This window comes from Podarcis raffonei, chromosome 1, assembly GCF_027172205.1.
Source record: "Podarcis raffonei isolate rPodRaf1 chromosome 1, rPodRaf1.pri, whole genome shotgun sequence".
NCBI lineage: Eukaryota > Metazoa > Chordata > Lepidosauria > Squamata > Lacertidae > Podarcis > Podarcis raffonei.
Window position 1 is genome coordinate 138,023,263 of NC_070602.1, and position 22,051 is coordinate 138,045,313.

Sequence of the window (22,051 nt, forward strand, 5' to 3'; positions counted from 1 at the left end):
CATTTTGTGATGCTCAGCATTTCTGCACCGCAGCTGTAAGACAGATGCACTTCTTCCCACAGCATTACTAAATAGCCCAATCAGGAAAGGGAATTAAAAGAGCCATTCATCTAATGTTGCTTAATAGAAAATGCAAGGTTCCAGCCAAAAATCACTTCATTAGCATTGTCGGTCTCTTTCCCCCACCCCAACCTCAAAACCATCAAAATGGAATCATCAGAACCTTCTGGTGCAAATCAGCATCATTATTGTCATTTTATGAGACATACTGATGCCCCTGACCACTTCGGTTCAATAATTCAAGGGCACTATTTGTATTGAACGCAACTGAATTTGCAAGCATATTGGGAAGTGGGGAGGGGCAGCCTGGTGGGTTTGCCCTGAGTAAGCATTTGCAGAAGCCACCATTGTGCCTGACCCAGCAAAGGAAGACCTGGGGAGCGTTTCCCACCCAGGCTGCTCTTGAGGAGGGGGCTCTCGGAGGGTTCGCGTGGCCTGGGCTAAGTTGGTTTCCAACACTGACACCTTGGGGTGAAGGGCTGGAAATAAATAAATCACCACAAGATTTACAACAGCTGAACTACTGCTCTTTGGGATGTGTTCAAGAAGGAGACTGAGAGGGGAGCAAGGAAACAGCATGGATTTAGCAGAGGCCAATAACAGGGCTGAACAAGCTGTTCCATACTATTCCTGCCATCGACGTGGCTGCAGTAACAGGAGTAGGCTATGCCAGACAAGGTAGACACCCTGAGGCAGCTTCCTTTATCCACCTCCATCAAGGTAGCTTCTGATGAGTCAACGAGACTCCCTATTCCACGCCCGTCCACCCGCCTAATGGATCAGGCAATTCACAGTGGGAGCCCATTGGTACCTCTCATCCTGGCATTTGCACACCCTCCCCATGCCCAATAAGCCAATCTAAAATAGCCTCAGAGGAAGAAAAGTGCCACAGATCTGTTTAGTCCCTTCACAACCCTTGAGAGCAGGCAGTGTCTAAAAGTCTTCTCAAAGGGACATAGAGCTTCAGTAATCAGAACCTTTTGTTCTGCTTATACTGTTCCATGTCTTAGTGGTGTTGTAGCTTTCCATTCATTCAGCCTTTATTGGCACAATGGGTGTTGTAGCTGATAGGGTGCTTGGTCTTCTGCCAGCTAATAAGGTGCTCTGTTTCTTGTAAATTCTACTGAACATCCCATTTCCCTTCTAAATTATGCCTGGATTATTTTACTTTAAGAAGAAACAGTTTGCATCTTTATTCAAATTGGATTTCCTCCCTTTTCTTGAGGTTTCCAGGCCCACAGACACATACAAACACCCCTGTCACTGAGCAATTAATCCAAGAGGGAAAGATGCATGAAAAAGAAAATCAGCGAGTTAATAAATGAAGTTGACACTTTATTTCCACTTCCCATGACCTGGTGACTCTTTAAGACCTACAGTTTCAGCACAGAAAACATATGCAGTGCTCATTAATCACTAGCCAGGGATTTTCCAAAAGGGCATGCAGTTTGACTGAGCATCTACTTACAGGTCAAGTATTGCACCTTCACAATGATTTATATACCGCTATCTTATTGGGATAGCATCATCTGCTCAGCAGAGCACACTACAACATATGGCACAGCCCTACAGTTTGTAGGGATATGAATATCTACCCCACTCTAAAGTGCTAAACAGCGAAGAACAGAGACACAAAGCCAGAACTATTTTTGCCCCAAGAACATACCCGTTTGTATCAAAGCTGGCAGTAGAATTCATTTTCAATGTGTAATAGTAGCTTAGTGGTGTCAGTTCTCTTCCAGGCACCCCCCGCTGCCATGACAGTATTGCCTCCCCCCACCCAGCACGGTAATTCTTGCCTAAGACCTGCTTTCTGAGGTTGAAACTTGTGGGCTCAATTCCCACACCCGGTCTCAACATCCGTAATAATCATTCACAGCCTGGAAAGTCGGTATTGTTTTTAATTATTTTCTTATTGACTTTATGCAGGGCGTAAGCTTATTACAAGCATAGCGGGGGAATTGCAAAAGGCCATCAATTGTTTTTTTATGAGACCCCAAGCATTTTCTAATCTCAGATGTAGTGACTGATCATTTGGGGAACAGACACACAGGCCTTGTGGAGATTTATGAACGTATCATACTTCTGTGTCTCCTGCTTGTAATTACCCCGAGGCAGTTAAGGAGCATTGCAGGAGGAGGGGGTGGCGGGGAGGGAAGTCTCCTTGAATTTATTTCTTTATTTTTGGTTGGGCTCCTTTTCTTGTCCTGAAATGAAGGCCTGATTAAGAACTTCAAATGCAGCAAAGGAGTGAACTCAACGTAGCGCTATGCCAAGATCCACCAGGACAAGCATTGGGGCAGGAGAGGTGGGGAGAGCAAGCGCAAGTCCCTTGGCAGGGCTTCCACGTCCATTTGAATCGTGCAACCTGAATTTTCCAGCATGTAACTGAACTCCACCAGAAAATAGCAACAGTCTAGAAATGACCTTGGAGAGCTCCCATGCCTTTTCTGCAGTATCAAACTCACCTGGATTCCAAGCAGAATTCCCTTCTGTGGCAGCTTAAACCCAGTAGACAGCATCGCTTTAAGGAAGGCAGAATGGATATTCTCCCCAAAGCAGGCCACCTAGACAGTGGAAAGGTTAGAGGGGAGGAAGGAAAGTGAAAAGAGGATTCCTGCTGGATTACGGACAAAATGAGTATCCATTTGAAGAAAAGGGAAGAAATGTTCTTCTCCTAGGAATCCTAGCCTCCCCTCCTTCAACAGTTCTTCCTCTCTTTGTCAGGAGCCAGCAGGGAAATGGCAGATCAGCACAGACAAATCTTATATTTTAATTAAGCAATAATGAAGGAATAAGCAATGCTTTACTCTCAAATAGCACACCATGGAGCAACATAAATGGATCCTGCTATGAATTATGTGGATGCCAAACACAGCTTCTGGTTCACACAGTATGCATGTGTTCTGCAAAATGTTCATAATACTTAATGCTTAAATAACACCAAGGCTTATAAACGCTGCCCTGGGCCCATCAATGAATGCTGCAGCTTGCAGTGGAAATGCACAGCTGCTTAGCATGAGTTTCCAGGCATTTCCTGAGGATTTGTGAAACCATTCAGAGTATTTAAGTACACAGATTTTGACTGGAACACAGCACACAGCAAGGAACATCTGGATACTATATAGTTTTGCAGGCCATTTCCTAGAGGTAGATAAAACATGGGATAAGGATTAGTCTGCCAGATTAAGGTAGCACAGGGCTGGTGCTAAGAACTAGGACCATACAGGTCCCAGAGGGCAGTGAATGTAGAATGGATAGTTGCTGGACAAAACAAAGGTCGAGGGGTATGGCTTTTCCCTTCAAACCTGCACTGATGAAAGCACCAGCTGCTTACCAGGGAGCAACAAAAGGTAAAGCGGTCCCCTTTAAGGCCAGATTTTAATGTCTCAGAGACCTCCTAGGTCTCATCATGAGTAAGCATTTCTCCAACTTGTTTGGCATTTCTTCTCTGTTTGGCAACACTTCTATCAAGACGACTGCCTGCTTCCCTTCCTCGAGTGCTGCTCAGGACTTCCCAGCAGTGGGAGACTCAAGTCCTTTACAGGAGAGACATGTGGGCCCTCACAATGTCTCTGTCATGAGGTGTTCTGGCTGTGAGCCCTGGAAGACCTGCTCCCTGCCTTGCAGGCCTTTCCCCCCCTGGCCTGAGATGGTGAGACTCCAGCTGCAAAAGCTGCGACTGCTGAAAAGGCTTGAGGCAGCCCCAGAATTCTGGGTTCAGGGGGGCACCTAACTGGCGACGAGGATAGGATCGATGGACATCAGAGCACAGCCAGACGCGGCCACCCTCTGAGCTGAGCTGAATCACGGAGCTGAACCAATTCAGAGCTGACCCTTCTGGCTAGGGGACGGTGTTCCATCCATCGCCTCCATGTCGGCATCGGAACCATGGCTTCACTTGTGCCTCTACTGCCGTCTGCCCCAGCCTCTGAATCATGGGACTCCTACCTCGCTCGGTTCGACTGCTACCTCCAAGCAAATGAGCTGACAAGAGGGTCTGTAGAGCAGAAGCGGGGCCTCTTCCTCAGCCTTTGTGGCCCCGAAGTGTTTGCGATGGCCCCGAGCATCGGTTGCACCTCTAGCAGTCCAGGCAGAGCCGTGGGACACAATTCAAGAGAAGCTACGCAACCACTACGCGCCAAAGCCGTCCAAGATTGCTGCCCGCCATGCGTTCTACCACCGGAACCAGGCAGAGGGGGAGTCAATTAACAACTACACCACTGCCCTCTGACAGGCTGCAATGCACTGCGAGTTCCGAGACTTAGACGATGCCCTGATGGATCGATTCGTCTGCGGGGTCCGGGACATCTGTCTGCAACGGCATCTCCTCGCCAGGCCAGACCTCACGCTGCAGAAAGCCATTGAGGAGGCCGTGGCCACAGAAGCTGCTGAACTCTCCACCCAGGAAATCCGCAAGGCCAGCAGCCCGTATTTAAAAGACTATGTTCACTGGACAAACTGCACATGTAAAGCTGTATGGTGAATAGGGTCAATTAATATGCTTATGTGCCTTACTGAAACCAATAAGGGTATTGCTGTATGTAATGGAACCACTATGATTGTAACTGATGCCTTATCTCGGTGGGGAGGGGTGTTATGTATTGAAGTTCTCACCCTGCCCACCAGGAGTATCGTGTATATAGTTTTTACTCAGGTCCACGTCAGTTACTTTAGGCGGGAAACCCTGGGTTGTTGTTGCTACAATATTGACAGCCGGCTGCCTATAAAATCAGGCTGGCTGAGCTGTTTGCTGTTCAGTTCTGTTCCAGCTTACAAAAAAAGAGCTGCTTTGGAGAAATCGCTGTGTCGTCTGCTGTGTCTACCCACTATTCAACACCTATGGCCCCCGGTATCAGTATCAGTTTGGGGAGAGGCACAAAATGTGGGGTTTGTGGCACAAAATGAACGTAAAACTTTGGCATCTGTTTGAAGGGGATTGGACAAAGTTGGATTTTTGGGTGCCAGCTTGTAACCCCAGGCTGAGTATCAATTACTTAGTTTGGGGGGCAGCACAAAACACAAGCTTTGTGGCATAAACAGCACAAAACAAGCACACAACTTTGGCATTAGTTTGGAGAGGATCCAAAATTTGGGGTTACACATCATCAAGCTCCAGGTCACCAAGCCTCAGCTTCCACAGCCATGAGCCACCATTGGCAGGATTGGCAGCAACAGCAGCAGATGAGTTCTAAGCTTATGATAATAACTGTACTCTTCTTAATTACACTGTTTTAAATGTGCATTTTCTATTTTTCTTAAGTAATGCTTTATTTTTGTAATGTTTTATATATATATAATGAGAGAGACAGTGTGTATGTGTGTTAATGTTGCTTCGTTAAGTATGCATTCTGAAGTTGACCGCCTTCATAATCTTTTGTTTTGAAATCTTTAAGATAATACTTTAGTTTCCTGTCAATTATTTTGCTTTGAAGGTATGCTTTACATCTGACTTTCTTCTGGATTGTTTCATTTGATTTTTTAAAAACTCAAATCACTTTGAGTTTATTTCTTTGAAATATATAGCAGTACAGCAATGGAATGAATAATAATAATAATAATGATATTTACAAATACAGATGCTGAAGCAGTAGTACGGGGTAGAGCAGAAGCAACACAGGAAATACTAAGTTCAGGATTTCAAAGAAAGGAACAAACAATGGAGCAAAGGCTTCTCCTAAGGAGTGATGTTTGCAAACATGCCTGCCAGTTTCCCCCTCGCATGCACATTCGCTTTCTCTCCCAGGCTGCTCCACCAAGGCAAAATAATTCCACCTTGGACAGGACTTCAATTCAAAGTGATAAAAACGAGCTTAATGGCCCATTAGTAAACCATTAATCTGTCACTCACTATCAGCTAGTAGGGTATGCAAAACCCAAAAGAGGCAGATCAACATGGATGTAACAATATTATGAGCCTGAATATAATTAACCCTAACAATTGCATTCTCTTCTACCCATCATTCTAGATAGCAATAGCTAAACTGTGCACATGGGGAAGGGAAACATCATCTCAAAAGTATTAGGGTTCTTTTACTGGCAATCATATCAGCGGTTGGAAATCCAAATTTAAATCAAAATTTATTCCACATACTTCTCTATATAGTGACAGCATAGTCACATGGACAGTAAGTTCTGTGTGTATTTAAAATGCATTTGGAGAATAAGTGGCTGTTTTACCATTAGAGTTATGACCCTCCATTCACTGGTAAGAAAGACCTTCTCTACTCGTCTGTTTTATGGCAATTGTGAATATGGATCTTTCAAAGTCATAAAAGTTAATAATCTCTCATTTATGACTAAAATATTCTCTCTCTCCATCTAACATGCAGAAAACTAATCCTCACCCCTTGGCTAAACTACTGTTCTTTTTTTGTTTCTCAAGATGTCAACTCCTTTCAGAAAGTTAGAAGGACAATCAGACTATTTCAGCCAATTTGCTGCAGTTAAGGAAGAGCAGAATAATATATTTTTTAAAATCTCTGAAATGAGCAGAATCGACAATATTCCAGTAATATATTTGCAATACTCTGCATGAAATATATCATATACCCTACAGATACTATGTGTCAAAATTGAACACTTATGATCCTATTCATTATATTTATTTTGTAATTATTGGGATGAATCCATTGCATTCATCAGGACTTACTCCTGAGTTATAGAATAGGGCTGCATATGTCCCAGATTAATTTGAGGTGCTTGTGCATACAAATGTTTAGGATCACAAAGGTCTACATGGAGCCCCTTCATTTCCATTTAAAATACAATTCTCCTTTATTTTTAACACCTCAGCAGTGCCTACTGGCTATAATATGCATGTACATTTAATGGCCCTATCTAGAATGATTCTAGATAGAAGGGACCTTGAGGTCCCCTTGTCTCATCTCCTACTCATACCTATGGATAGGCTTCACTGTGTGGGTAACATGAAAGTGGGTAAAATGGAAACTCTCCCTCTTGAGCCTATGGGTCTGTGGGCTCACATGCATACAAGCACATAACCTTTCACCCACATTTGCAATCTTGTTCCCCTCTGAAGAGTTCCAATTTTACACACCACAGCCTCAAGTAGAATTTGTGATTCCATGATCTAGTTCAGATTCTGGCATTGCAGGGAGCTGGACCAGAAGACCCCGGGGGTCCCTTCCAACTCCACAATTCCAAGATTCTATAGGAACCAAAGGTGTAATCGGATGGACAACCAAATGTTGATGCTGTCTAGCCACTCCATTGCTTTAATGCAAGGCATATGTGGATACACATTTGGGTAAATAATGATTCTTCTTCACCCCCACCCAACTACCTTGGACAAGGGCAGCCATGTTTTCCCCTCTGAATTACCTTGCAAAAGGATGCACACATCTAGCCACTTTCAGCTTTTTCCCCAATGGAAAATGAAACTGCAGTTTCCAGGTCAGATTCTGAACCTGTTGAGATTACTGCAGCATCCCTAGATGGGTCAAATTTATAATCTCCACTTCTGGGTGACCTGATAAATTGGTCATCCTAGGAAGCCAAGAGGGAAGCGACTGCTAGCGCTGGCCAGCATTGCACCCTTTGCAGTTCTGGTATACAGAAAGGTTACTAGTGTTGCCCAAGGAGGAGGCTGGCCATGCATGCCTCAAGCAATGCATACTTAAAGGTAAAGGGACCCCTGACCATTAGGCCCAGTCGTGCCCGACTCTGGTGTTGCGGCACGCATCTCACTTTATTGGCCGAGGGAGCCGGCATACAGCTTCCAGGTCATGTGGCCAGCAGGACTAAGCCGCTTCTGGCAAACCAGAGCAGCGCACGGAAATGCCGTTTACCTTCCCACCAGAGCAGTACCTATTTATCTACTTGCACTTTGACGTGCTTTCAAACTGCCAGGTTGGCAGGAGCAGGGACCGAGCAACGGGAGCTCACCCCGTCGTGGGGATTCGAACCGCCAACCTTCTGATCGGCAAGCCCTAGGCTCTGTGGTTTAACCCACAGCGCCCCCCGCATCCCCTCTAATGCATACTTAGTGCTATAGAATAAAAGCCTTAAGGCACCTAACAAACAAACCCATAATAAAGGAACACGCAGTGGATTCCTTCTTCTCCTGGGATATGCTAATTAGAGTGAAGTTATGGAAACGATCCAGAAACGGTATTATATCTGCAGCCATTCAGGGTTCGAAGAGTCCTACCTGTAGTTCTTTTTCTGCATTACACATCATGATGGTAACCAAGCAACCATAAAAATATCACCCCAGGTACGTTACCCTGACGTAACTTCACAGTTCCAAAAAAGACCAAATATTTCTGTTTTGAAGTCTAGTGTTGTTTCTGTGACGCTGCATTAATGAGGATTTTGAAGGTTGTATATATTTGTCTGTCAGGAGCTGGCTAGGTATTTCATAAAATGTACTGTCTGTCACTCTGGAATATTTACCAGAACCTGACAGCTCTCTGTGAGGAAAAACAAACAGGGAGTTCAGGCCTTTGCAATGATCATCGCAAATAGATAGGACTCAGACACAAATGAAGAGGGACATCCAGTGGTCAAAAAAAGTTATTTTCTGCAGATAATCAGTTTGGTTAAGAAAGGTTAGATGTCTTTGCACTGGGTGGGGGGAAATGGCTTCCAAGGTCTACATTGCTTGTCCCCCCCACCCTACCCTGAAGACACCTAGCAATTTAAGTACAGGTAACTTGCAACTTTTGTGCATTAAACTTTTATGCATTCAGCTTTATATGCTTCGCAAACCTTTTAAACAAAAAAAAAGCAAAAAATAAAAAGGAGGCAGGCATTGGGGGGGCTTGGCAACTCCACCTGCCATTGCACCCAATGTGTTTTGACTACAGTATATGCAATTTTGGCTTTATGTGCTCTCCCCAGAATGTAACCCCACATAAGTTGAGAGTCACCTGTACAATAAAGATACCATTAGTGAGGTGTCTTTTAAAAATGACCTACTCTCCAGTAAGAATCAGATTGTCGAAGCTCTGACTCAAGAGGGATCCTGGCCAGTAGAGTGAGTCAGCTGCCTTAAATGAACAACAGCTGAGGAGCTAGAAGACTGCAATCTGAAGTCATATTTGAAGTAGAACTGTACAGTGGTACCTTGGTTTACAAATTTAATCTGTTCCGGAAGTCCATTCTTAAACTGAAGCCATTCTTAAACCGAAGTGCGCTTTCCCTAAGGAGGCCTCCCGCTGCCAGTGCCCTTCCACCATTCAGATTCTGTTCTTAGACCGAGGTAAAGTTCGCAAACCGGGACACTACTTCCAGGTTTGCAGAGTTCATAAACCGAATAGTTCGTAAACAGGGCTGTTCTTAAACCGAGGTACCACTGTATTGACATTATGAGATAACATCTAAAAATTAGTACCTCCCCGGTGGATGCCATTTCACATCGGAGAATAGGGTCAACATCTCTCAGACGGGGCCAGGAGAACATTGGAGCCTAGAAAAAGAGAAAGAGAATAAATTGATGCTCCACTAAAATTGTGACATCAGCCCTCGCCCAACTTGTTACAGTGAGAGTTAAGTGCTCAAGAATTACGCTTGCGGCAGAAATAGTAATGATTTTGCTAAGGCTTGCACATGCTGTGACCCAACAACCCAAGCGCAGCCCATGGGTGTTCCAGTGTGGCCAGCCAGGTGCTTGACCACTCTCCCACCCCAGCAAAAACATGGGGAAGAAACGCATGTACTCTGGCAGACTACGGTTCATATTTCCTTGGTCTGCATTTATACAGGTAGGTTGTAAATTTTGGAGACCTGTTCTTGGAGACTATTCATATTATGTGTACATGCTTAAAACATTTAGTACCATGTGGGTTGTTCAATGTGGGAAGAAATTAAATGCCATGTACTTCTATAACCCTAGGCTGAAATATGGTATCTGAAAATATTTCTCGTGTAAGTTATGTAATAAATATTTAAGCCTAAGGGTAAAATTGCTCTAGTTCCAGAGGGCAAGTGTGCCGTGTTATGGCATCTAGGAACCCCTTCTGCCGATCTTAGCACCCAAAGGGGTCTCTGGGGAAGGAGGCAGCCTTTGAGGTATTGGGGGCCTGAGTCATTTAGGGCTTTAAACACTGAGCACTTGGTCGGCCAATTGGTGCCAAAGAAGGATAGAACTTTCTTTATGTACGCTACAACAGCAGCAAGAATACTCATCGCAAAGTATTGGAAGACACAAGATTTACCCACCCTGGAAGAATGGCAGATGAAAGTGATAGACTATATGGAACTGGCGGAAATGACTGGCAGAATCCGAGATCAGGGAGAAGAGTTGGTGGAAGAAGATTGGAAGAAATTTAAAGACTATTTGCAGAAACATTGTAAAATTAATGAATGTTAAAATTATGTTGGATTGAAATCAAGCGGCCTTAGCAACAAGGTTAACAAGAATATGTAAAAATGGATTGATATTGGATGAAAATATAAAGTTATAATATGTTGAGATATAGAATTAAGATAAAAAGAAAGAGGATAAGGATTTGCTGAATTAACCATGTGAACGGGAATACAAAAAAAGGGAGGTGTGAGGAGGTCGGGGAAATAAGTAAACGAAATTTAAGATATGAAAAGATTGATTTGTTTTTAACTATTTTTTATTTATTTTTTCTGTACTTTGTATTTTTTTCTATGTATTTTTGTACTTTTTGTATTTTTCCTTTCTTTTTTTCTTTTTTCTTTTTTATTCTGTAACTTTCTTCCTTTTGTAAAACCTTAATAAAAATCTTTTTTAAAAAAATAATAAAATAAACACTGAGCACTTTGAAGGGAGCCCAGAAATGAACTGGCAGCCATGAGGCTGTTTTAAAATAGGAGTTATATGGACTCTGAAGTGAACAGCAGCCAGTAACCTGGCTGCAGCACTTTGGACCAACTGAAGTTTATAAGTCATCTTCAAGGACAGCCAGGGACCCTCCTCTGTTCACCAAGACATTTATACAAACACCCACAATTTTTCTTGCAGCCTCATTCCCCTAAACTTGCCCAGTTATCCTTCTTTAGTGACAGGGTGGAAAACAGAGATGGACAGGGACAGACAATCCAACCCAGAGAAGCGGTTGTGATGGGTCCTCCTGTCTTGTGGCTGTGAGAGAGACGCAGGGAAGCCTCCCCCTCTTTGGCTTTTGACAAGTTTGGCTTGTGGCCAGATGTTTTGGGCTAGCTTTTTAAATGGGAGAGCAAAAGTTCAAAAGAAGACAGTATCAGGGTGTTGGTCTGGGGCACTTCAGGAGAAGGTAAAACTAATTAATAATAATGTGCTTAATATTTAAAAGGTTCTGTCAATCCCAAAGTGCCTGTTGAGATACTTCTAATTATTTCTGACATTTTAATAATCATACATGCCATAGGCACATAAAAGCATTTTGTTGCCTCCTAGATAGACAAATCCTGTGGTTGTGACTTCCATACAAATAACTAAAGCAAAGCACAGATATACAACAAAGCTTCTTTTGGGGTGGGAATAACCAGAGAGAAAGGGTCCAAAACTATGAAAACCAGGGCTAACCGCTTCTAGATACAGCAGCATCACCTGTCTCCTTTTGGTTAAGCACGCCAGCTGCCTCTGCATACAATAATGCTGCCAATATGCAAGAGTCATCCACTTTTGATGTTTCTAGTTTTTAATTCCAACCTTTACCCCCCCTTTTTTGCCCATTGCATTCTCATCAAAAAGTGGGGATATTTAACCCATTTCTCTTACCAATATAACTCCTTTCCCCCCTTCTCCATCAAATGAATGGGCAATCAGAGCTGAACATATCACATGAAGCCTTAACTGCTTCAGGCTTACCTTAATGCCCACGTAGTCTGAAGGAATCATGGGTTTTGGCAGCGCAGGAAGGGTGGCCTCATGGACTTGCTCCCCAGTCATCACTTTAGTGGCCACATCAATGAAATCAAGACCAAGAGATTTGGACACAAATGGGAAAGAGCGTGAAGCTCGCAGGTTGCACTCTATCACCTGAGGATGAGGCAGGGAAAGCACCTTTAAACCCCGCGCCCTCATTGTGAGGAAAGACAAATGCCTTCCTTGTAGTCTTAGCCACTGGCAACACTCAAAACGTTTCTGGAAGTTAGACCTCAATTTCCCACCATCTGAAAGTGAATAGAAATGACCACCTGCTATACTCAAAGCAGATATAGGCAATAGCAAGAGGAAAGGCCTAGTAGAGTATCAACACTTTCTGAGATCACATATTTTAAAGTCAGACAACCTGTATCCCCAAATGGTTAATCATTTCCTTCAGTTCATGTTTTGCAGGATGGGCAACATTTCCCATAACTGAACACTGCAGGCCCATAAAGCTAAATCGTCTTATTCTGCGGGCACTTTCAGGGGGAGCCACAAGAAAAGTGTATGTAAGAGTCAAGGGGGCAAGCGTGGCACATTTAAGAGTGACAGGACACTACCAATGGGCAATGACGATACAGGAGGGATGGCGAAGGGGAAACAAAGGATCTGTGGACAGGAAAGAATTAGATTGAAACCATAAGGGGATTGTTTCACGATACGTTGGGCCTCATCACTTTTCACTCTGAATTCCCAGCTCACATCAGAGAAGCAGGATAGGCTTTCATGAGAGTAGCTATGCTCCTTTATTGTAAGTATATGAAAGAAAGTTGCATACAGGCTTAAAAACAGTGTGCTGTATTACAGCACATGCACAAAGAAAAAGGTGCCATGCTCCTACTGTTATAAGGAGAGAAGGGGATTTTTTTTTTTAACCTTGTAGGATTTGGGGCCATCCATAGTGTGAGTCTTTGAGGAGCACAAACAGAGGCTGAATTGCCCTTCTAGCCTTCAGAGAAGACTTTGATAATAATTGCTTGGACTGAGGAGGGGGGGACAAACAATAAATTAAAAAAATGTATATAGCAGCTTCAGGGGCCCCTGTAGAAGATCAGGAGAGAACATTTGATCTTCTCCCTTGCTCTGCTCCACAGTGGTCCCAACTCAAGTCCCTTCCCTACAATGCTGTCTCCACTGGCCTCAAATGAGTTTTCCCTCCTGGTGCAAATAGTAGCTTCCTGAAGGAGGGAGGGTTTTCAACAATGGACCAAGAAGGAAAGGGTTAAACTCCCACTCCCACCTCCTACAGTCCAAATATTGCACTCCATCCCCCACTGCCATCTGCAATTAATATTTTTTTAAGCTGTCTATGCTAATTACATTCATGCAATTAATGTCTTTCTTAGTTTGGTCCTGAAGTGCTGCAATAGCTGGGCCTGAGGGCTAGGAGCAAGTTTAGGCACTAGATTTTTTTTACATGGGGGTGAGAGCTCTATGAAAATGTCATAGTAAAACTGCTTTGAAGGCACACCATCTTCCTATGTTTTCTTCTATCCCTCTGCCTTCCGATTTGCTCTCTAGCTATCCATAATGACCGTAGAAAGCAAAATAGGTATGTATTGTAGAGTCAAACTTGTGCTGTGCTGATAGGATGAGTCTCGTATAACATTCTTACCAATCTTATTTAGTGCTGATCTGATTTAAGCCCAGTGCTGAGCTAACACACTTGCTGACAGACGGCAATTTTACGGAGCTTGCTTTATCCTCAAATTACTGCATTGTGTGGGCAGACAGAGTTCTTTTCTCAAAATTGTATCACAGGGCGCCTTATAAAGTGGTGAATGGCAGAGTATCAGTGGTACAAAGACCTATGTAGCAGCAAACAAGGCAGATATTATGTGCCTAGCACTGTCCCACGCGGTGCAGCAAACAGCGGCAACAGCCTTGGTGATTTTTCGCCCGGTGGGTATCAAGAAAAAGAGGGCTTTTGAAGGAGGGCTTTATTGTGATGATGAGCCACTTTGTACATTGAGCTAAAATGGGTCTCACCAAGACTTCATTTCCCCGGATGAGAAACTGAACATTGAATGGTCCAGAGATAGCAAAGGCATCTGCAATCTTCCTGGTTGCAATTTTCACCTGCGAGAACAGAAGAAAGCATGTATTTACTCAGACAACCTCCTGTCCCCAAAAGTAAAACAACTACCACTGCAGCAACAACCTGAGAACCTGGAACTGGACAGCCACCGCTCCCTTGAACATCTTGCAGATAAGTGCTGGCTCTTCACTGTCAGAACTGCCCCAAATTACGCCTGAGAATGAGCTCCAAGTTGCGTTTCCAGGCTTGCTTCATCGCTCCCTAACTCCCCCTAACACAGCAAATAAAGGAAGCAGCCAGGTATGCAACATGGAGGACTAGTAGGTCTCTCCATTACTTATGGATCAAGACGGTGCAAATAATGTTTCTCTGAGTTAACTTGCTTGCCCTGAGGCAGAATACATATTGGATTGCTTTGGTGCCTTGGCACAGAACATACACTAGCCTTTTCCTCTCTTTTTAAAACAAACTCTGTGAGAGCTACCCAATTCCGCTCTGGTGGCCATAATTGTTTTCAGTGTGTCTCTAAAGAGTTTATTAGTATAGTTAATAGTGTCCACAGTCTAATGCTGCCCGTTATCATTAAAACGAAACAAAACCATGCTGACCTTCTCCAAGGCTCCTTGGCTAATCGTTTGTGCAGGGAACATCAAGGTAGCATCTCCAGAGTGAACACCAGCATCTTCCACATGCTCAGAAACAGCATGACAGATAACCTGCTCAAAAAAGAGCCAGTAGAAGTGTTAGTATGTAATAGCAAACTGTGGTAGCTAAAATGGCTGTGAGCCAGTGGTTTGTGGTTAAATAAGCTGTACAATGTTTAAACCTTGTTATCTGCTAACGACTGTTATCCCCAAATATCTTCTCTCTTCACTTACCAGCTTTCTTCTAATTTAACAGTCCAATTCTATACATTTCTACTCAAAAGCAAACCTGCTGAATTCCATAGGACTTACAGCCAGGTATGTATGCATAGTGCTGCAGCCTATTATCGTTCTAAATATTTTGTTTTACTTAGGTCCAAGCTATCTGAAAGATTGAATTCCCTCATATGAACTTACCTGGAATGTTGGGTCCTCACTCCTGCCCTATTTTATAGGGTTTTTGTAAGGACTACAAAGTACCTCAAACACAGTATACGAATGAATACTTACTATTTTTATTTACTTCTATTTGTTATGCCAGGCTGTTTAACAATATGGTGATGCTTGCAGTGGATGCCGGGAATTAGAGATCTCTGTGCACAATTACTGTACCACGGCATAACGGAGAGCCATTCCAGATCCATCACAGAATTCAGCTAAAATTTTTCAAACTCTCAGGGGCAATCTAAGATATCCTCTGGTATGTGTGAACTGATGAGTCTGCTATACTGTATCTTGTTTCAAGCTTTGGCCTGGTTGGAATGGGTCCTTGAATTCTGATAACGCATTTTGCTTGCGTAGATGGAGATGAGAGAGGCATGTGCAGTTGTGCATAGTAACGAGCCTATTGTCCATGCATTGCTCCATCCACTTTTGCTGCTGGCCCCGCCCACCTCTGGCATGTGTTCCCTGAAAGGTTTCCCAGAAGAGAATGTTGCCCCCATTGTGAAACGGGCTCCGCATCCCTGATCTAGAACTTGGAATGAAACATTTGTTAAGCTGCTTTAATATTCTGTCTGTAAATCCTGGGAAGTATTTTTTTAAAGCATTATTTAAGGAAGAAGTTTGTACCTTTCCATTCTTTGCAACAGCATCCATTTCCACTTCCCGAGCTCCTTCAATGAATTTTGTCAGCACAACAGGGTGTTCCTATTGATATCACAAGGAAGAAAAAAATATACATCCTGTATGACTATGATTTGGCACTGTGTTAGTAACTGGCATGAATTCTAGTATTTGAAATATTTCAGTAGAAAGAAAGGATCGGGGGGGGGGGGGAGTCATTGTAACAGAATCAGTCTTAGCAAGTTTGCAGCCCCCTCTTGGCTATGGAGTTGACATTTGGAAATGAACTGAAAATTGCCATAATGATTTGCAGCCTACATGGCATAAGAGCTGGGCTCTTTGAAAACCGAGCTTCTTCTGAGAATGTGAAAATCCAGTCCAGAAAATGGAAGCATCTCTAAATGTAAAAACATGAGTTCTATCTCAGCTTAAGCATTAGGAAACCCGCACTGATGGGGTGGGGTTAAAGTTGTTGCAATTGTTTGTAGCTGAGAAAAGTTTAATAAAGTTGTGGCCCTCCAACAAGCACATTCTGGGGAGTGTGAGTAATGGCGGCTGCTGCTTCTACATACGCAAAATGAGTTATTATTACTCGGGAATCATGTGCAATTAAAGAACATTAGCAGGAAAGATTCACAGACTGGCTTAAGAACTTTCATGTAATTTCAATATGTTGTCTGAAAACAAACTCTTTAATCTTCCTTTCTTCGCGCCTCTTCTACAGCTTCATCCTATACTGTACATCACTACCAATGGCAGTTACAGACGCAAGTCAGCAGAACGTATAATTGTTTAATACTGCACATAACGATTGCTCAGGATCTGTTTCCTGGGCATTGCCGTATGCTATTAATTCTCCTTAAAATTACAGACTACACCACCCGGTTAAAATTACAGCCAAGCCGCCCGGTTCTGCAACTTCTCAGAATTGGAGAACATGCTTCATGACCGCCTCGTCGGTGGCCTGAAGGATGAGAAGCTGCAATGACACCTCTACACTAAGACGGACCTAACGTTCCAGGTCGCTCTGGAGGAGGCCCTGGCAACGGAAGCTGCCGAGAGGTCAACGCAAGAGGCACAGCCAAGCCTGCCGTCCCAACCGAGGGTCCACCACGAAGACCTCACTGATGACTCAGGATCTGACAGGGAGGAGGTGCACCGAGTACAGCAGCGCACTCAAGCAGCACACACACCACAGCTGCCTCGACAAGAAGGAGGGAACTACGCAAGCTGCGGGGAAAGTCACGAGAGGAGGACCTGCCGTTTCCGCAACGCAGAGTGCAGGCAGTGCAGAAAATCGGGACACATCGCCTGGGTGTGTCGGGCTCGGCCCACCCGACGCCAGGCATCAGATGACCAATCCAAGAGCCCCAGGTCCCGGGGCCCAACGCACCAAGGCAACTCGACGGAGCTCACGGATGGAGGCCAATGGCGTCCGGCACTCTTCTTAGCTGCGTCACTGCTGTCCGTGCCGGTAATAATCTCTTCCCAGCCTCTTTGGCCTTTGTAGCAGAGTTTACACAGCGGAGGAAACTGCTGCTTGTGTGAGCAATAAATCAGACTGCACACAGGCTTTCCTCTTATCTCCAACAGTCTTTAATGAGTAGAATAACATCGTACTTCAGCCCGGAGAAAAACCAGACATGATCTCCGCTTCTCGGTCAAAACCGAAAGAGAAAAAAACACAGAGAAACACTCCCCTCTGTGTACATAGCCACACCTCAGAATGTGAGACGTCACTCAGAACCTCTTAACCCTGTAAGTTCTGGTTCTCTTAACAGTCCAGGTATACCAGTTGCCCCACCCCAACAGAGAAAATTTATGTAGAGGTACAGATAGAGGGGGCCCCGTGCCGCATGGAGCTTGACACGGGTTCAACTCTATCCATAATCTCGGCAAGGACCTTAAGGAAACTGTGTCCTACTGGGGGTCCCAAACTCAGGTCGGCCCCATTCACCCTCCGGGACTTCCAGAAACGTAAGGTCCCCACAATGGGGGTGGGGACCTTCAGGGTGCAATATCGAGGGCGGATGCGGCAACTGGACTTGCTTGTGGTCAAGGGCCCCTACATTAGCTTACTAGGATTGGCATGGTTTGGACCACTGGGGCTAGCCGTCACCGGGGTGAACCACACTAGCTTACAAGTGGACGTGGACGCCATATGCAAGGAATTTCTGGGGGTTTTCGATGGGAAATTGGGACAGTATACGGGGGGCCCCCATTGCTCTACAGCTTGACCCCGCAGTACGACCTGTCAGGCTCAAGGCCCGCCGGGTCCCGTTCGCCCTGAAACCCTGTATAGACGAGGAATTGGACCGGCTTGTGGAGCAAGGAGTGCTGGAGCCGGTGCCTAATGCCCCCTGGGAAACCCCAAACGTCACACCCGTCAAGCCTAATGGTTCGGTCCGCATCTGCGCAGACTACAAATGTACCATAAACAAGGCCCTCACGGCCCACGCATACCCAGTGCCAGTGGTCAGCCATGTCCTTGCCACCCTGGCTGAGTCAAAAATTTTTGGCAAGCTGGACTTGGCCCAAGCATATCAACAGCTGCCAGTAGATGAGGCCACAGCAGAGGCACAGACGATTGTGACGCACAGAGGAGCGTTCAGGGTAAAGCGGCTGCAATTCGGAGCCAGCGTGGCACCAGGCATATTCCAGAATCTAATGGACTCTCTCCTTAAAGGGATTCCTGGCGTCACCCCCTTCTTCAATGATGTGTTGATTGCTGGGCCCACACCAGAGGAGTTTGAGGACCGCCTCTGCACCATTCTGCACCGTTTCCAGACGGCGGGTCTCAAGGTGAAGTGGGGAAAATGTCTACTAGGAGTGCCTCAGGTGGACTTTCTGGGATTTATGGTAGACGCAGAAGGGGTCCACCCGACTGGGGACAAGGTACGGGCCATTTGTGATGCCCCAGCGCCCAAGAGCAAGACTGAACTTCAGGCCTTCTTGGGACTATTGAACTTTTACCATTCATTCCTTCCCCACAAGGCGGCGGTAGCGGAGCCCCTACATAGACTCCTGGACAAGCGGGCCCCTTGGGTGTGGGGGCCAGCGCCAGGAGGCCGCATTCCAGGCAGTCAGGAACTTGCTTGTCTCAAACTCGGTCTTGGCACACTTCGACGAGAGGCTGCCGGTGGTGCTAGCATGCGACACCTCGCCCTATGGCTTCGGCGCTGTCCTGGGACACCAACTCCCGGATGGAAGAGAGGTACCGGTGGCATACTTTCCCCAGACACTCAACACAACCGAGTGGAACTACTCGCAAATCGACAAGGAGGGTCTGGTAATCGTGAAGGGAGTAAAAAAATTCCATGATTTCTTGTACGGGCGGACCTTTACCGTGGTGACTGACCACAAGCCGTTGCTTGGCTTGTTTGCCCCCGAAAAGCAGACTCCCCAAGTACTGTCTCCTCGCATCCTCAGGTGGTCAATTTTCCTTGCCAGCTACCAGTATGAACTGATTCACCGCCCTGGGAAGGCGATGGGCCATGCGGACGCCCTCAGCAGGCTACCACTACCGGAAACAGGCCCTGACCCAGCACCTGCACAAGAGATTATGAGCCTGGAGCTGCTTCCCGACCGCCCCATTCAGGCACAAGAAGTTGCACACCATTCCAAGAAAGATAGGGTCATCTCCCGGGTCCTGGACTGGGTGTGGAGGGGATGGCCCAGCAGCAGCCCTGGGCCAGAATTCGCTGGCTACACAACCCGCAAACATGAACTGTCGGCCCACAAGGGGTGCCTGTTATGGGGAAGCAGGGTCGTTTTTCCCCAGCCCCTCCGCAAAAGGGTCCTCACAGCCCTACACGAGACACACCCAGGGGTAGTAAGAATGAAGGCCCTTGCCAGGAGTTATGTGTGGTGGCCGGGGATCGACGGAGAGATAGAGGCCTGGGTCAAACACTGCCAGGCCTGCCAAGAATCCCGCCCAGATCCCCCAAGGTCCCCAGTCCAGTCCTGGGAGTCCGCCTGAGCACCATGGTCACGCCTGCATGTGGACTTCGCTGGCCCCTTTCAGGGGAAAACATTCTTCATAGTGGTGGACTCCTACACCAAATGGCTGGAAGTCGCACTGGTACCGTCCACTTCTACGTCCGCAGCCATCCGGGTACTACGCAGGCTGTTTGCAACCCACGAGCTCCCTGATACTCTTGTCTCAGACAACGGGACTGCATTTACGTCAGGAGAATTCCAAACCTTCACAGCGCAGAACGCCATCCGCCACATCCATTCGGCGCCATTCCACCCTGCCACCAATGGCCAAGCAGAACGCATGGTGCGGACCACCAAGGACACCCTCCGCCGCATTGGGAGTACCGCCTTGCCACATTCCTTCTAGCACAGCACAGCACCCCCAGCTCAACGACTAGCCAGAGCCCTGCTGAACTACTAATGGGTTGGTGCCTTGCAATCAGATTGGACCGCCTTCACCCCGATAGAGCTCAGGATGAGGTAGTGGTGGGGGAAGGCAGGAACCCCCGAACCTTAGTGGCCCAGGACCCAGTGTACGCAAAGAACTTTGGGGCAGGCCCAGCATGGGTACCCGCCACAGTCACCAGGGTCACTGGCCCCGTGTCGTACGAGGTGCTAACGGATGGGGGGCAATGCTGGCGCCGCCACTGCGACCAGATACGGCGATGATTCCCGGGAGAAAACCAGGAGGAGGACGGGTCAGAGGAGTCCCAAGGGAACAGTGGGGCAGTGAGGCCCATAGAACAGGAGGGGCCAGCAGGTGAGGCAGAATCAGTAAATACAGAGAGGACCCGCAAGGCCGAAAGGGCACCGGAACCAGAACCACGACTGAGCGAGCTGGTTGCACCAGACCAAACAGCCCCAACACAGCCAGCATCCTTGGAACACGAGCCAGAACCTGAACCCCGGACCAGGGAACACCCCAGGCCACAACGCACATGTAGGCCGCCGGCGTACCTTGAGGACTATGAATGCGACCTCCCGGGCAGGACTGGAACTTAGAGGGGAGGGGTGTTATGTACTGAGTTGAATAGGATCCAAACTGCAGCAGTCTGATTGGTCCTAGAACAATAGGATCCAAAATGCAGCAGTCTGATTGGTCCTAGAACAATAGGATTCAGAATGCAGCAGTATGATTGGTTGGCAGGAACTACCCAATCATGCTCCAGATAGAAGTGAATCCACAACCTGATTGGCCTACAGGAGAATTCCGGAATTAGCCAATCACGTGCAGCCCATTGTGTAAATAATGTATATAAAGCAGATACTTTGAGGGGACTTTCATTCCTCCTCACCACTATGAGCTGAATAAAGAGCATGAAATCACTTTGCGACTCTGAGTATATTTCAACATCCATGTGCCTACACACTACTACTACGAATTTACAAATGCCTTAATCTTTTACTGTTACTATTAGAAATCAAAGGCACCTTTGTAAGAAGGAATGTTCCAAGTATCAAACAAGTTCCCAAATTAAGAGTGTAGGAACATGCAAGACTTCATGTGGATAAGCAAATTTAATCATATTCAAGTTTCCTAAAACAAATAAAAATCAAATGAGTGGAAGGAAATGAGGACAGTGTTGTATAATACCTGTGAAACTCTGGTTGCCTCTGCCAAGAACTTTTTCATCTCTTTTTCTGTATGGACTACATTCATTGCTGAGCCACTATGAAGAAAGAGGGTAGGGAAAGGTTAAAGATACTGTCATATCACACTTTTCATCTTCGGAAACTGTCTTCCATTCAACTCATCCTCCCAGTTCTTTCTTAAGCTGAAAGGATAAAGCAACACTTCACCAAAGGTAAACAATATTGAACTTACCCCTAAAAAGGTGAGTGCCCCCAAGAATATACCAAATCAGGGGGAAGGATTATTGACTAAAGATTGTGTAAAAAGGCTGCTTCTCCCCAAGATCTACTCTTGCTCAATCATTTGCAATGGTTTCACAGGGAACTTGGCATTGCTGAAAACAACGGTGTGTGAAATGCTAATTCTGGGACAATAAGTTTTCAGCTTGGTTTGTCATCCATATTTGATCTTCTTTCATAGTGGGTTATTTCACACAAAGCCCAAACAATTCCTTTTTGGGGTGGTACATGACCCCAGTCAAGCTCGCAAAAATTTACCACTTGCCTGATAATAAGTGTTGGAAATGTAAAGAGACTGAAGGTACTTTCTTTCACCTTTGGTGGACATGCCCAAGGATTAAGGCTTTCTGGGATGTGATTTATAATGAAATGAAAAAGGTATTTAAATATACCTTTTTGAAGAAACCAGAGGCCTTTCACCTGGGTAAGGTCGGCCAATTGGTGTCAAAGAAGGACAGAACATTTTTTATGTATGCTACAACAGCAGCAAGAATACTCATCGCAAAGTATTGGAAGACAGAAGATCTACCCACCATGGAAGAATGGCAG

General features: G+C 45.7%; 1 protein-coding gene across 2 annotated transcripts in view; it reads right to left on the minus strand.

Moving 5' to 3' along the window:
• The window catches only part of CPS1 (carbamoyl-phosphate synthase 1), a 158,845-nt gene that overhangs the window by 8,214 nt on the left and 128,580 nt on the right, over nt 1–22,051 (minus strand). The window contains exons 28-34 of one of the 2 annotated variants that reach the window (XM_053364697.1): nt 21,225–21,300; nt 15,659–15,736; nt 14,552–14,659; nt 13,895–13,984; nt 11,846–12,016; nt 9,419–9,493; nt 2,529–2,627 (exon numbers count right to left, since the gene is read on the minus strand). In XM_053364697.1, the coding sequence (XP_053220672.1) occupies nt 2,529–2,627; nt 9,419–9,493; nt 11,846–12,016; nt 13,895–13,984; nt 14,552–14,659; nt 15,659–15,736; nt 21,225–21,300 (697 nt within the window). The remainder of the gene's footprint in view (nt 1–2,528; nt 2,628–9,418; nt 9,494–11,845; nt 12,017–13,894; nt 13,985–14,551; nt 14,660–15,658; nt 15,737–21,224; nt 21,301–22,051) is intronic. The other variant, XM_053364704.1, reaches the window with a different exon arrangement.